Raw genomic sequence first — 14,780 nt, forward strand, 5'->3', positions numbered from 1 at the left:
TTTCGTCCACCCCCCCGGCGAAACGAAGCGATAATTATAAGGATATTTCTCCAAAATCACGATGACACGATTTCTACGTTCCTGCTATGGAATATTCTCCCTTTCCCCTCGCGGAATATCGAAATATCCCCCCCTCGATTTCTTCGCCTTCGTTTGCTTTCGTTTCGGTATTTATTCGGGAAATATTTTTTCAAATAAAAGATACGACGAATCGAACGATTGGTGGTTATTCGGATAATTTTTCGAAAGCGAAAGTGAAAGCGGATAATATTTCGGATAATATTATTCAATGAGGAATAATTGAGAGAGCGGAAGGAAATTAGTCGTTGTTTAGAGTTTAGGCGCGGCAACGCCTCTTTGTATTCTTGGATCGTGGTCAAATCAGGCAAATCGGAGCCATTAGAAAATTGGTCGGCTAATAATAGATGCTTGGTCGCGATGAACGACATAATCCGATTACGTAAAGCAACCTTTCCTCGGGACTATGCAACCCCCTCCTCCTAAGTAATTATTAATTTTCCTTCTTCGAATCTTCTTCTTGCCATCCGTTCGATCGGTTATCGATGCACAACTTCCCTTTTGCGAAATTCCTACGAGTGGATGAAGATGAAACGGGACGCGATTACGCTCGCGGAAGGACGAGGTAATCGATGATTGAAATAAAAGAAAAAAAAAAAAAAAAGAAAGAAAGAAAGACAAGGACGCGGGGATCGCAATTTGGTTAAAAGGCCGGCAATTTAGCTTTTCGAAGGCTGAAACGATCCCGTAATAAGCGTCCAATTAGATTTATTCATTCATAAAATCTGAGATGCTCGTTCCAGTCTGAGCTCCCGACACAAGTACGCGCCACGGAGAATCGTCTTTTGTTCGAGAAACAATGAACCGAGCATAATGGGGAATAAAGGCGCCAGTGGGGAATGGCAGCAAGATTCTCGACGCCTCGGTAGCCGTTTCGATATTTCGAATCGCCAACTCGCCGCAACTCGCCCTCCCCCTTTTCACCCTGGAAAAACAAAAAGGAAAAGAAAGGGAAGGGAAGGAAACGGAGCGAATTTTCGAAAAGGAGAGGGAGAAGATTAATTATTTCCAAACACGAGAAGTTGCGGAGCGAGTTGAAGTTGAAGTTGAAGTCCTCGAGGCGGAGGGGAACAATTAAAATCGAATAATCGAGGGGTTGGTTGGAGAAATATTCGATTGTCAATTCGAACCGTTTTGTAATTACTCGCGAGGGAAGGAAACGCGTTAAATAACGACGATACGAAGAATGGAGAATAATGGCGTCCTCGCAGACCGGAGCAACACACGGGTCGCTGGGGAACAATAATAATCCTTCTGGAGAGAGAGGGAGAGAGAAAGGGGAGGAAAAGCGGCGCGAGAAGGGAGAATCACGGGACGAGACGCCCCTCATCATCCTCCGGATGCATCCGGAATTGAGAAACGTCGAGGAGTGTCGGCCCAGGCTGCGATGACTGTTATTGCTCGCCTCGCGGCCTGCCCTCGCCGAGTCCAAATACGCTTCCCCTCCTCCCCGATTTTTCTCGGCAAAGAAAATCCCGGGTATTTCTATCGCGATTTTCGAAACCCGGGGAGAAATATATAGCGTCGAAGGAAGGAAAAACTCACGGCTACGCCCGTAAACTACGCGGAGGGATGAAAAAAAAAAAAAAAAAGAAATAACGCCTTTCATTTGCCCGCTGCCTTTCTTCACTTCGCCCACCTAGCGCGGCCGCTACCTGAATTAACCTTTAGTTCATTAGGCTGATGGAAAGGGTTGAAATCGATATTCGTGGGCTAGATTCTCGCCGAGGAAAAATCGGGACGATGTAAAATGTTTCGCGAGGAGGAGGAAATATATGTTGTCGATGAACTTATATCGCGATGGTTTTTGATCGGAGAGAGATCGAGAAGGGACGCAAAAAAAGAAAAGAAAAGAAAAGAAAAGATAGATCCGTGACATAAGAGTGTTCGGTTAATCGCGAAAGTTTTTCCCTAACGAGTAAATTCCGAACGAGAATCGACATTAATTTCGTTTTATTAATAGAATATTAATCGAACACGTAATAACGAAAAATTGTAGAAAAATGAGAAATCAATTCTTGAAGTGTCAGCGTCGCCTCGTATATTTTATATTATACTAAAAGTTTTAATATTCTGTTATCCGTTACGTTACAACAGTCTTGCGTTACGATATATGCAGGCGAAAGAATACATGCAAGGAGAGTCGTAAGAAATCGTTCAACGTATACGTTACGTAAGATATACCAAGAGACTTTTGCAATTGAATTTTAATTCTCCGCGTAGGCATAACCTGTACTTCCTTTTTCGACAATTGACGCGGATGTGTCATCTTCATTCCTCTTTGCATTGTTAACGTTGATTGGGATAGAAGGGGAAAAAGGAGAGAGAGAAAGAGAGAGCGGGAAAAGGAAAAAGAGGAAAAGAAGGATCCTCGGAACGTAGAGGAAAATGAAATCTTCGTAGGCGAGCGTGAAGAAATGCGCGGATGCTTTTGTTCAGCCTTTCGCATCTCTTTCTCAGTCTTCGGCATCGATGGAGAATACGTATCGGGAATAAGATTGCGGAGGATGGAGGATCCTTTTGTGCGCGCGGCTGTGATTAATGGCTGCACAATAGCGCGCGTGCCGTGGGATACGATCGACACACACGGCCCAGGATGGATAGGTTTAACGCCGTTATTACGATACACGCCGATTCCTCAAAAAAATCAATATCGAAGACATACCTCGCACCTGACGTAACGCTCTAATCTTTTCCTAATACCCGCCAATCCTACCAGATTAATCCTATCCGTTTTAATACGCGTCGTATTTTCCCTCCGCCACGTGTAAACTCCGTAAAATCTTTTTATCCTCGATTATGCACGTAGGACCGAAGATCTCCGCCTTTGCCGACGAATTCCTTTCCGATATTGATATAATAATAGACCGAGGCTCGAGTTGTTGAAAAATAGAAAAATAAGAAGAAATAGAAACAGACATATCTCAATTGCCGACTTTTCCACTCGGCATTCGAGTGAAATCGAGAGCGACGACAAATAATGTTTTAATTAAACGTAAATTTTTTCTCCAAAACTCTCCTTGGTTCTTCTTCTTGCTTCTTTCCTCTTTTTACGATCGATGCGTACGATGTCTGGTGTATTCGATGAAAAGTGGTTTTTCACGGTAGTGCGTGGATACGCGTAATTCGAGGCCATTGGGACCGATGAACCGATTAAATGCACTTTGCGAACAGCGAATCAAAACGATCATTATCCTTCATGATAGCTACGAGAGGGGGGTAAGGGGGAGCGTTAATTGCGAGACAAGGGTAGAAACAAGGCTGGGAGACGAGGGAGCGGATTAGAGGAGAGGAGGGGGATTCTCTTCGTTTCCGGTCTCGGGAAGCGGAAAATTAAGATGATTAGCTATGAAACGAACCGATGTCCGATATCAAGCCCCAAGGAGAACTTTCGTTAATGAAGCGATCATTAGCGAATCGTTAATTGGCCATCCGGTTCTCCGTATTTTCACTCGAATAAAAATCTCACGTATCGAGATAACAAATTGGAAGAGTTTTACGAAGAGGAGAGCACGCGTGAAATCTCTTTCCTCTCGTTGCCGTTTCTCTATTTACGAGCCTCTCGTGCACAGATTCGCGATCGAGCCAAGAGAACCAAGAGAAACGAGAGACAGAAAGAGAGTTTCAAGTTTCCATCGAGACGATGCGGGCACCTTTTCCCACGTTAGAGTGTTCCGAAGAGTGCAGCAGAGGAAGGAAAAAACGAAACGGCGCAGCAACGTTAGAACCGCATTTTATTTCAACGCTCTTTCGACCGTGCACGTTGCTCGCGGCGGCAGGAAGCGGAAGCGTGTCTATGCGACACTGTCCACCCGGAAGCGATGGTTAACCGACCGTCAAGCCCTTCCCATTCTTCGCGTATGAAAAATGACGGGGGCGTATTGGCCGAGTGTTCGTAATAGCGGGCCTCGAAAAAGGGTGTTGTTCCCTCTCCTCGCCCTCCGAAAATATTGTGGAAATTCATCGAAACGGAACGGTGACGTGAAGGCGTGGTCCATGCTGTTTTTTTTATTTTTTTTTTACCGATTCAACGCTTCGCACGCGTCAACCCGATCGCTGTAATTTTGTTTCGTACGACGAAACGGCGCATCGACGACCCGTTTTTTCCAATTCCATTACTGCTATTGCTGAAACGCTACAAATGTCCGCGGTAAAATTTATCTCGTGCGCGGCATAACGAGCGAAATCGAGAGTTAGAGGAAATTAAAGAGAGATCGAGAGATCTCGTCGGCTTACCTTGAGATAGGACCCGTAATACTTGGTGACGTATGGGCTGTCGCACTGAGACAGCACCATGATCTCCTGCTGTATATCTTCGATCTCATCCTCCGCTTCCTCGAGATCGATGATCTTGATGGCGACAACTTGCTGGGTCCTATTGTCGATGCCTTTGAACACCTCTCCGAAACTACCCTTCCCAATTCGTTCTTGTTTCGTGAATATCAGCTCGGGGTCCACCTTCTGCGAACAGATAACGAATTATCTCCCTTCGAATGAAAATTCCAAAAGGTAACGACGGCTGGGGGAAGGGAGGGGGGAAGAGAGAGAGGGAGGAAAAGGAACGAAAGGAGGAATGGAAAGGACTTGGCAAAGCTGCCCGCGATTTGCCGCGCTTTTGCCAAATTTCGCGAGGATGTTACAATGGCAAAAGTTTGAACGGATTTTACGGAGGCCTGGCCTGGTAATAGGAACGTTTCACCAAATTTCGTTCAACGACTCGAAGTCGCGATTCGACAAACTTTTTAAACGAAAACCCGCCCCGATACGGAGGCATTTTTAGAGAATTGAAGCACTCGCTTCTTCGTATCTTTAAATCTCGCAATGTTGCTAGATGTTAAATGGCGTGTAGAAAAAAAAAGAAGAAGGCAAAACAGTCGAGAGGCCAACACGATATTCCAGGCATTCCTTAGCACCTTCCAAGTGTTGAAATAATCGTAAAGCGTGAAGAGAGAACAGCCTCGGGATAGAATTGCGACGAGGCTCGATCCTCCTTACGAGGAGGAATCAAAGATTCAGAGGAGAGAAGATCCATCCCACGTGGGACTTTCTTTCAAACCGCACGTCCTTCGAAAGTCGAAGAATGCAGTCACGTCGGTGAGAAATGCAGTTCTCCTTGGCTCCTTTCTAACCGATGACACGTGATGTCATAGCGGATAGCAGAGAAATGCGGCGTATCGACTGGCTAACTAATCCGTTGATTCGGTTTGACGTCGCTGGTAATCTCTCGCCGTCGTAGCGGTCGCAGAAAAGCCTCGCCGAACTCTCGACTGCCGCCTCGTCGCTCGAAATAATCAACGCGACATCGAAGAAGAAAAGTCGACGAGGAGGGGTAAAGAGTCGGGGAGTTTCGTAAAAGCGCGAGAATAAAATCGATATCCCGGAAAATTCATTCAGGGGCGTTTGAAACGCTCTCTCCACTGGTGGCGTCGACCACACAGCGCGAGAAAATTTGCAAAGCAGATTTTCCGCGTTTTACCGGCCGTCTACCGCGCATTTTATACCACCCCTCTCTATCTTCAATCCGGTCTCTATGATGCGAGCTTTTTATCCACGCGACTTTCCACGCGCGCGCGCCTCTCGCAAACACACCGAGTGGATGCTAAAAAAAAGAAAAAAGGAAAAGGAAAAAAGGGTGGGAGGGGAAAAATAGAAAAGAACGTCTGTCTATCGCCGCTTTCATCTCCGCGAAATTTTCCTCGTTCGTTCGGAATAAACGTTCGGGCCACGCATTCGCTTTAATTTCGATCTGTCGTTGATATTTAGGCTCGAGTAAACGTTCGTTTTCCAATCACGTTTCCAGTTAAGGAAACATCTTCGAAACTCACTACAAAAAAAGAGGTAACGAAAGTAGAAAAAAGAAGAAACGAGTTTGGAAGAAAGAGGGGGACAGAGCGTCATGCTTGCGAATCATGGAGGAGGAAAGGAAGGGATGGAAAAAAAAAAATAAGTAGTTTCGACCAAGTTCGAAACGGCCTCGATTTCTTGCCTTATTTTTTTTTTCCTTTTTCCCCCCTCGGCGTAAACCGCTGTCGTTACGGCGATTAGAGCCGGCCGCTACTCGCGTTTCCCAGTGCCAAGAAGGAGAGATGAAAAACGGAGGAGGTGGGGAATGGGGAGAAAGGATGGAAAATCGGTTGTACACGGTGTTCCACGGACGACCGGCCACGGAACTCGAACGATAAAGAGACAAATTGCGTCCGTGTAACGTTGCTCCGCGCAATAAAATCGAGAGGGCCGCGTCTAAGCTCCTTTCCCCTGATTGCATATGATCGCATATGAAACTCAACACAAATTATAATTAATGAACGTCGACGACACAGATAGCCGGCAGATAGGTGGTGGTTGAAGCACAAGGAAAGTTGGACATCGTCGCTCCGACGGAGAGAGACCTTCTGCTGCAACGATTCTTCTTGATTTTCTAGACATCTTGATGATATACCTGATATAATTGAAAGATCCAGAGTTTCGAATTCCAAAATTGATTCGTCCGATCTTTAATATCACGATACGTTTGATCTCTTTGTCACATCTTTCGTTCCGAAGTTTTTATTTTCATTTTTTCATTATTGATTTATCACGAAATATATCCATTGGAAATCTGATTCGCCTTTCGAGGGAAAATTCAAGTGGAAAGCGGTGGCGTCACGCGCGGATCTTCTCCCTCGTGATTTTCACGTCCCATCGATGAAAGGAGACTTTTTCAAAGCTAAAATATATCGAATACTTGGTTTTCTTTTTATTTACGACCGATACTTATTTCTTGGATTCCTCACTTGCTCACTTTTTGCAACGCGAAGAAAAGAACGCGATCAAACGTTTCAGCTACTTTATTTCCTCGTTATTTTACTCGAGGTTTCTTGCGGTTATAAACAATTAAAGGCATAACGCTTTTTATTACCCGCTGGGATTAATAAAGTAGTTGAACGATCCAACTTTTTATTATTTTTTATTATCACATATGCATTTTCTCCGACACGAAGAAACTTCGATCGAGCAATAAACCGCCTCGTTTTACGTTATTTCTCGAGGTGCGCGTAAAAAGGAAGAAAAAGAAAAGAAAAAAAAAAAGATACGTTGCGAGAGGTGTCGTAAATCAAATCGTCGCGCGTTTCCAAGGAAACGAGCAAGATATCGGCGAAGAAATTCGCGTGTCTGTCCCCTTGAGCTGATAAGGGTTGAGACGCGCCCCAGGCAGTGAATTACACCGATGCGTGGTCAGACAATTAGCGAGAAAGTTGGCGCGGAGCGCCGCGTCTGTTGTTTTCCCAACTCGGTGATGCTGTTACGTACTCTACTCTGCCCTCACAGCAGACCAGAAATTCTGATGGGCAAGTTATCCACCCTCCCCCTTCCGAAACTGAATTATCCAACAACCTCGTGTTAAAAGGGTCGCGTGTTACGCCACGTATCGTTGCCAACCCGGTTACAGCTCGCTCCGCGTTATATAATTGACGGATACCGACCTACCTCCGTGTAAAATTAACGTTTCCACAACACACGATTGCGCGACAGAAACAGTTCCGTACACCGAGTTCTCTCCAAAGTTTCACGAGGAAAAATTGCCGGTCGAGGTGGAACGAAAAAATTTGTCGGCGAAGAAGAACGAATTAAGAGAGCGTATCGAGAAAAATGACAAATTTTGTTAAGCTCTGAACGCGTGTATCGGACAAACGAAATATATCCCTCGAAACACGCGGAGAAACCAACCTGCTTGCCAACTTCCTTACGCTGCCTCAGACTTTCGCAACGTTACAAATCTATTTTAACGAGCCGGAGCTATCCGTCCGTCCTGTCGACTCACGCCACTTCCAAACTGCCTCGTCTCTTAAGAACCAGCGCTTAAAATCGATGAGTAACCTCCCGTTATTTTCCGCTCGACGAATCGTCACACCAGGCGGATTATTACTTATCGTTCGGATTTCACGAACAAATTTGCGTAGCGAGATTTCATGCAAGATTCATGCAGTGCGTTGCAGTTTCGAAGGGGGGATTATTCGGTTTATTTACCCGAGGCACGGAATAAACGTTTTTCCGCCGACTAAACAGCCGGGCAACCGGGCGAAATTAATGCTCAAGGTGCGACGAGACGATAGCGGATGCGGGGAGGAGCGGGTTGGTATTTGGGCCTGACGCAGCGAGCGTTCCAGGGTCAATCAGCAGAGTCAACATCGGCAATAATAGAACGGGCAAACAAAATCTGGCGCCACGGGATTACAATGCGTGCAACCAGACTTCGGACAGACGAAGACGCACCTCGGTTCAAACTCGACCAAGGATCTCATCGATCTTCTTTCTCGCGCGATCCATTCTATCGATCCTTTGTTAACCAATTCTGAACAAACTAACTAATCCGCTCGGAGAGGGAGGCGAGAGGAGGAGTTCGAGTTTTTTCTCATCGTCGCGGGGGGAAAGTCAGAGTTTCGTTGCGACAGACTTGGTCGAAGCCAACGATGAAAAGGGACCACCGACCTTTAATCTTCGCCCGGAGAAAGTAAAGGGGCCGCAGGAGATCGGTCCCGTGCCCGGTCAGACAGAGGGACGCGCCGCGTGATCTCGGCGTAGTATTTTTAATCCTGCCCTTGCCTCGTCGATCGATCTCTCTTTTCCTTTGTTTCATTTTTCCGGAGTATCGAGAGAAAATCTCGATATCGGATCTTCCACGAGCGGTAAATAGACACGTGGCGCGATAACGAACGAGGCATTCTTGGGAAGCTGCGATCGAATCGAAATATCAATCCTGTTTGTGAAGAAGAAGAAGGAGAGGAAGAGAAAAAATTCGTGTCGATTCCTCGAAGCGACGCGCGGTGGCAAAAGTGGACCAAGACGATTTTCTAACGGGGTCGTTAGGTAATTGTGGAAGATTTCTGCGACGGTTGGCACGGCCGTTACAACGGCATTTCCATAAAAATCCAATTTACGATCGTCGGAGGGGGGGACGGGCCGGTGGGAAAGATTCTGGACGAGAGGAGGCTCGGCCGGCTTCAACGGCACAACTTCAACGGTGTTCGAAAGTAGTTCAACGAGCGTGCGTTAGCGCCATGTGTCGTTCGACCTCGTTTGTTGCGAGAGTAATTTATCGCGGGAGAGGGAGGTGAAAAATTAAAGTTTTTAAACGGCGTTCTCAGGGTTCGACCGAGCGATTCCGAGCGTGGCTGGCCGGAAAGGCCGGTGTCTTCCCGTCTCTCCGCAACGAGTCGCCTCGCGTTGCCTCTAAAATAAACGAAAATCGGCGGCAACACGCGCTGCGTTTGCCTACGCAAAGAGATAAATCCTCTCCTCGCTCTACTAACGGGATCAAAACGCGCGTTAAAAACTCTCGCACGCGTTTCTAATTCCACGAGAAAATATGCCTTCTCTTTCTCCGCGGTATCCGCGTTCTTTAATATCCTTGTTATTTCTTTTTTCTCCAAACAGGGAATCAAGAAGAAGAAGAAGAAGAAGGGGCATTTTCCATCGCGAATTCGCTCGAATTCAACGGTGAGCACTCACAGGGATGATATCAACGCGCATCGTGATACAACCCTTCCCTCCCCCACCAGGATTCGCGTTCTCCCTAAATGAGTTGCCTCGACGATTATTACGTTATCCCTAATTATCTTGAAAGCCCCGTCAGTCGCTCGTAATTCGATTGCTAACTTTATCAGTCTGGCATCACGGCTCTCGATTATTTTCTTTTTCCCTCCTTTCCAAGCGCTCGTGCTCTTATTCGAAGCAATCGATGAAATAACTAACTGTTTCTTCGAGCCTCCTCGAATGGTTAATGCGCAAGTACAGAGAAACGCATATGATAACGCGACGGAATATTAATATTGGAAGAAGCGTGGCCGGGCACGCGGCAAAACGTTGAACGAATGCTTCGCGGTGAAATACAAAGTTCGACGATCTAACGGAATACCAGCAGCCACGTTTCTCGATGCAGCTCACGCGGCCTCTCGGTCTATCGCTTAGAACGATATATACTTCACACCGCGAGAAACTCCACGATACACACTCGGTGCCCGTTTATTTATGTATGCCGACGCACGAACGCCGATACAATATGGACAATCATGCGGGGAATGCGACGATTGCGCGCTGTGGATTGAAATCGCATCCCGCTTCCCTGCGCGATGGACGGCGACCAGCGCGTTTCCTCGCTTTCACAGCGAGCTGGAGGAATAGTTTTGGAATAGTTTTCATGAGAGCGGAGCGTGTATCTTTTCCGAACAAACGACGAAAGCATCTTTGGAATTCGAATGACGCACCCGTCCGTCCTTTGGATCCGTTCGCGAATCATCCTCGTCCGAAATAATATTTTTGGAGGCGCGCCTGTAAAACGAAGGAGCGGAGCGGAGAGTTGTTCGACCTTGCGCTGGCCTCGGCCGTTCTCGTACGAAAGGGGGAAGAAAAAAGGAGCACACAGCCTCCGAGATATCTTACGGTCCTCGAGAATCCTGTTACACCGGTATTTCCTCATTGCACCGGGGTAATCTGTGTAAGACGGATTCTTTTATCGATATCTTCTCTTTGTTGGGACCCAGTTTTTCCAATTACTCGAGGTTAAATGTTCGAAACAAAGAGAGAGAGAGAGAGGAAAAAGAAGAAGAAGAAGAAACGAGAAATGGTTCTTATCCATCCATTAATAAATCGGGACAAATTTCCTTCCTTCCTTTCCAATCCCTTTTGGGTTTTAAACATTTTTTCCAACTTCATAACGTATACTTCCCCCTTCTTCTTCTTCTTCTTCTTCTTCTTCTTCTTCTGTCAAGGGGAATAAGAAGAAACGGACAGCCGGTATCGGTTTTCGTTCAACCGCAAATTACTTCGGGAACCGTTTCTTCTCCGTTCCATTCTCAGTGGCAGTCCATCTCCGAGGCATTCGATCGAATTGCTTGAAACGCAACACCGAGACCACTTTCTAGCATCGCGTCCTGTCTCAGGTTGCCTACGGGACTTTGAGGTTAGGGTTAAGCAAGTTTTCACGAAGAGAACTGGTCTCTCTCTCTCTCTCTCTCTCTCTCTCTGGAGAGACGACCAATACATTCGATTTAAGATCAACGCATGGCGTCGATTCCATCCATTCGAAAGGAAAACAGTTACATTTCTCGTCACGAGAGGAGGAGGAGGAGGAGGAAGAGATTCTCTCGTGTTTTAATCCGTTCGAGGAGCAAAACGTCGAATACACCGGATCGGAATCTACCACACACACCGAGTGGTAGATTTTTCGACATTCCTTCACGATCGGTTTTAATACCTCGTACGGTATTCCACGCCGTGTTTTTCCATATACTCGCCACGCATAAGAAAGATTCGTGCTCCCTCGCCTTTCTCTTTCTCTGCCCACTTTATCCTCACCGACGGTGACTAAAAAGAAACCTAGCCGAATGTTAAACCGTTCCACGTCTAACAACGATACATTGATTCGCCCCCTCCCCTCTCTTTCCTTCCTCAACCTCGTTAAATTTCTTGTGAACAATAAATACGAAGAAATAAGAGAGAGAGAGAGAGAGAGAGAGAGGGAGGGAGGGAGAGAGAAATCTTCCTCTCTCCGAAAAGATGACGTTTCGACGTTTGATAAAACATGTTGGCCCCAACTCACCGAGGGTGTGGTACTCCTGTGCGTTCCAGGCTTGGAGGAATGCAGAAGAGGCGCGCTCTTAGGATTGGAGGATCCATTTCCGGAAGATCTTTGACTGTCGCCCCTTCTGGAGGGCGGCGGGGGCGGATGCGACAGAGGCCTGGCCGCGTTCCTTGGATGCTGGGGCCCTTGAAAATGCTGGCCCCACGACTGGCGAGGCGCGTAGCCCACGTAACCACCGGAAACGAACTGCGCGGAACCGTTCAAGTGGGGCGGCGCCATCACCGCCGTTTGCTGCGCCTGGCCGCCGTTTCGCATTTTTCGCCCGCACTTCTCGTCCCCTCCCCTCCCCGGTGAATGTCAAATCGGCACACACAACGCGGCTCCGATCACTGGGTCAGCATTCCGCGGAGGCCAGCTGTTTCCTCACGCAAGTTGTCGCAATCTCCCCTCGCGCAATACCCTTCAGAACCGCGCATTTCCTTTAGAACAACCTCCTTCTTCGACTCGTTAGCCCCGCTTCTCTGCGGATATTTTTTAGTTTTCTTTCGGTCAAACAAATTGTGGACTTGCGTGAAATTCCAGAACGAGGAGAGCTCGATATATTGCGAGGAGGGTTTTCTTCTTCTTCTTTCTTTCTACGTTCGAAATAACGTCGACTCGGACCCGCGGAATTCGCGCCGATATTATACGCCTCTTCTTTCAGATAAAACGAAATAACGAATCGAATCGAATTCGTGAAAGTTGAGACCCTGCGGAAAAATGGCAAACTGGTTCCCTTCGACGGAACGAAGCTACGAAATTCCAATAAACGAGGAGCACAAATCGACGCGTAAGGAGTAGCCGCGATTCGAGGGGTGGCCACGCGATTTTAATCGAATCGAAGCGAGCTTCTCCCAGGATGGTTCACCCTGTCGTTGTATCGGGAACGAAGCTATAGGCTGCCTATCGGCCTCTGTCTATCCGACATTGTCGTGCGTTGAATTTCGATTCTCCGTTGGCGGTTTCGCCCGATCGATCTCATTCTCGGTTGACCCAGATTATCACCGATATCGGTTTATCTATTTTTACCAACACTCCCGTAGTATTTTCGCATTTTTAACGAGTATAGTATCGTATAGTTACGAGCATAAAAAACGAGCACACATCGTTTGTCTCTCTCTCTCTCTCTCTCTTTCCACGGAATTACTCATGGATTTTCATTAAATCTGCATAAATGAACGGAATGGAACGGTTTTCCCCAAGTTTGCTTTTCAGGGAAAATATTTCCCTCGATCGAAGAAGAAACATTTTCCACGGGATTCCCTCCTTTTCTTTTTTTCTTTCTCGAATCGCGAGGAACGCAGGCGGAACGAACGTTTGTTCGAGGAACAAAAGTTTCTTTCGAACGGAATCGAAAGAGAACTACTTTTAGGGGAGGATGAGCAAAGTGAAAAGAGAAAAATTGGGGCAGCTATCTGTTCGGGAAATCGCCCGTTTCTTCCCGCGTTTCCTTTTAAAAAAATAATTCTCGTCTCGCAACACCGAGTATCGTTCCAAGATTGTCCTCCTTTGTCCTCTTTTCTTTTTATGAATTATCGAGGCCGAAAATTGGGACCAAAGCGAGGGAAACGTTTCTGTTTCTGTTTGCAGAGAAAGATTTACGCGCGCAAAAGTCAAAAATCCTCCTCGAGGGGAAGGGATCCTAAATTTCACGAGAATAACTTTCGACCCGGGTTTCTATCCTCGTTCCAATGGAATCGATCGTAAAATTTCGTACGCTTTACATCATCGTTAACCGAAATATCCTGTTGGACCGGATGGCGCGAACGATATTCGATATTTCTCGAACTGAACGATCGTTTACGATTTAAAAAAAAAAAAAAAGAGGCTATTCTTGCGCCGATCGAATTTCCAGCCGTGGAATATCGGTGATATTTGATTAAAACGGTGCAAGTTCAGTGCCAAACGCGACACGATCAACCCACGATTAAAAATAGGAGCACCGATGGAGATAATAATCTGGGTCAGTGAGAGGAGGAGGGAGGGAAGATGATTCGAAGCACGATCAGATTGAATTTCTGTTTGCACTGGCACATGGACGGAATATCGATCGTCGAAAGGCCGCTGGCATAGCCAGGAAAGAAAAAAAGAGAGAGAGAGAGAGCGGTGGCCGCTTAAAAGCCCGAAGATCTTTCATCGAATGGGTCAAGATCGGTATTCCCGATCCGCCACGAATCATTTCGAGGAAGTCACGAATTTCTCCTTTTCTTCCTCCCTCCCTCTTTCTTCCTCTTCCTATCTCCACCCCCTAGTTGCTCTCGATTTAAATTCACCGAGCAAAGAGGTTTCGCCTTGATGAATATTCAGCGTAATGAGTGGACGGTGTTCTCGATCTATCAACGTCATTCACCGTCGATCTCCTTCGCAGATCGTTCGAGTAACGATCTCGAAGATCGCGACGGGAACCGAATAAGGCACGAGGTGGAGAGAAAAAAAAATAGGCGGATGAGGTATCGCGTTTTGCCTACGCGTCGGGAGGAGGGGGAAATTTTTACGAGAAAAAAAGATGTATTTGAAGGAGAGAAAGAGAGAGGGGAAAACAAGGATCGATCACGAAGAGTGGGAAACGCGTCAAGGAAGTTGGCTACGTCGAGGAATTAACCTAAATTACGTCGTATTGCGAAGAGATCGAGACTCCATCGATCGAGACGAGAGAACAGACACGCGTCACGTCATTCGTGATCACGCAACCGATCGGGCACGCTCGAATAACTTTCAGGGTGGCAGCTTCCGGCGGAAGTGTATAGAGAGAAGATCGAGTTCGCTGCACTATCGATGGCTCACTATCGTGCCTCTAAATCACCGAGCCGAACGGTGATTAACTCCGGCCCGAAGATAATCTCCGATCCGAAAGGGGAGAAGAAGCGCACCACTCTCCTCGTTCCGCTATTTCCAATCGTTTTACAACCGATTCGCATCATTTGCGTTACTACGATTTCTACATTTTCTTTCCTTTTTTCATTTTTACTTCAATCACCGCTCGATCATCGATCGAATCGATGGCTCGCGAGTTAGAACGTTAGAAGAACGAGTTTATTCGCGATATCGAATCATTGATAGGTAACATAGCAGGCTCGCATCTGTTTTCTTCATTTTTCATTGG

The 14,780-nt window shown here is 46.7% G+C and overlaps 1 protein-coding gene across 6 annotated transcripts in view; it reads right to left on the reverse strand.

Annotated features, from left to right (window-relative positions):
• The window catches only part of LOC107998795 (serine/threonine-protein kinase 25), a 78,382-nt gene that overhangs the window by 9,595 nt on the left and 54,007 nt on the right, over positions 1-14,780 (reverse strand). For 5 of the 6 annotated variants that reach the window (XM_017058248.3, XM_062083661.1, XM_062083660.1 and 2 more), the window contains one exon: positions 4,315-4,539. In XM_017058248.3, coding sequence (XP_016913737.2) covers positions 4,315-4,539 — 225 coding nt within the window. Of the gene's footprint in view, positions 1-4,314; positions 4,540-11,656; positions 12,160-14,780 lie in introns of those variants that run through there. The other variant, XM_062083659.1, reaches the window with a different exon arrangement.

Source organism: Apis cerana, linkage group LG13, assembly GCF_029169275.1.
Source record: "Apis cerana isolate GH-2021 linkage group LG13, AcerK_1.0, whole genome shotgun sequence".
NCBI classification, from domain to species: Eukaryota; Metazoa; Arthropoda; class Insecta; order Hymenoptera; family Apidae; genus Apis; species Apis cerana.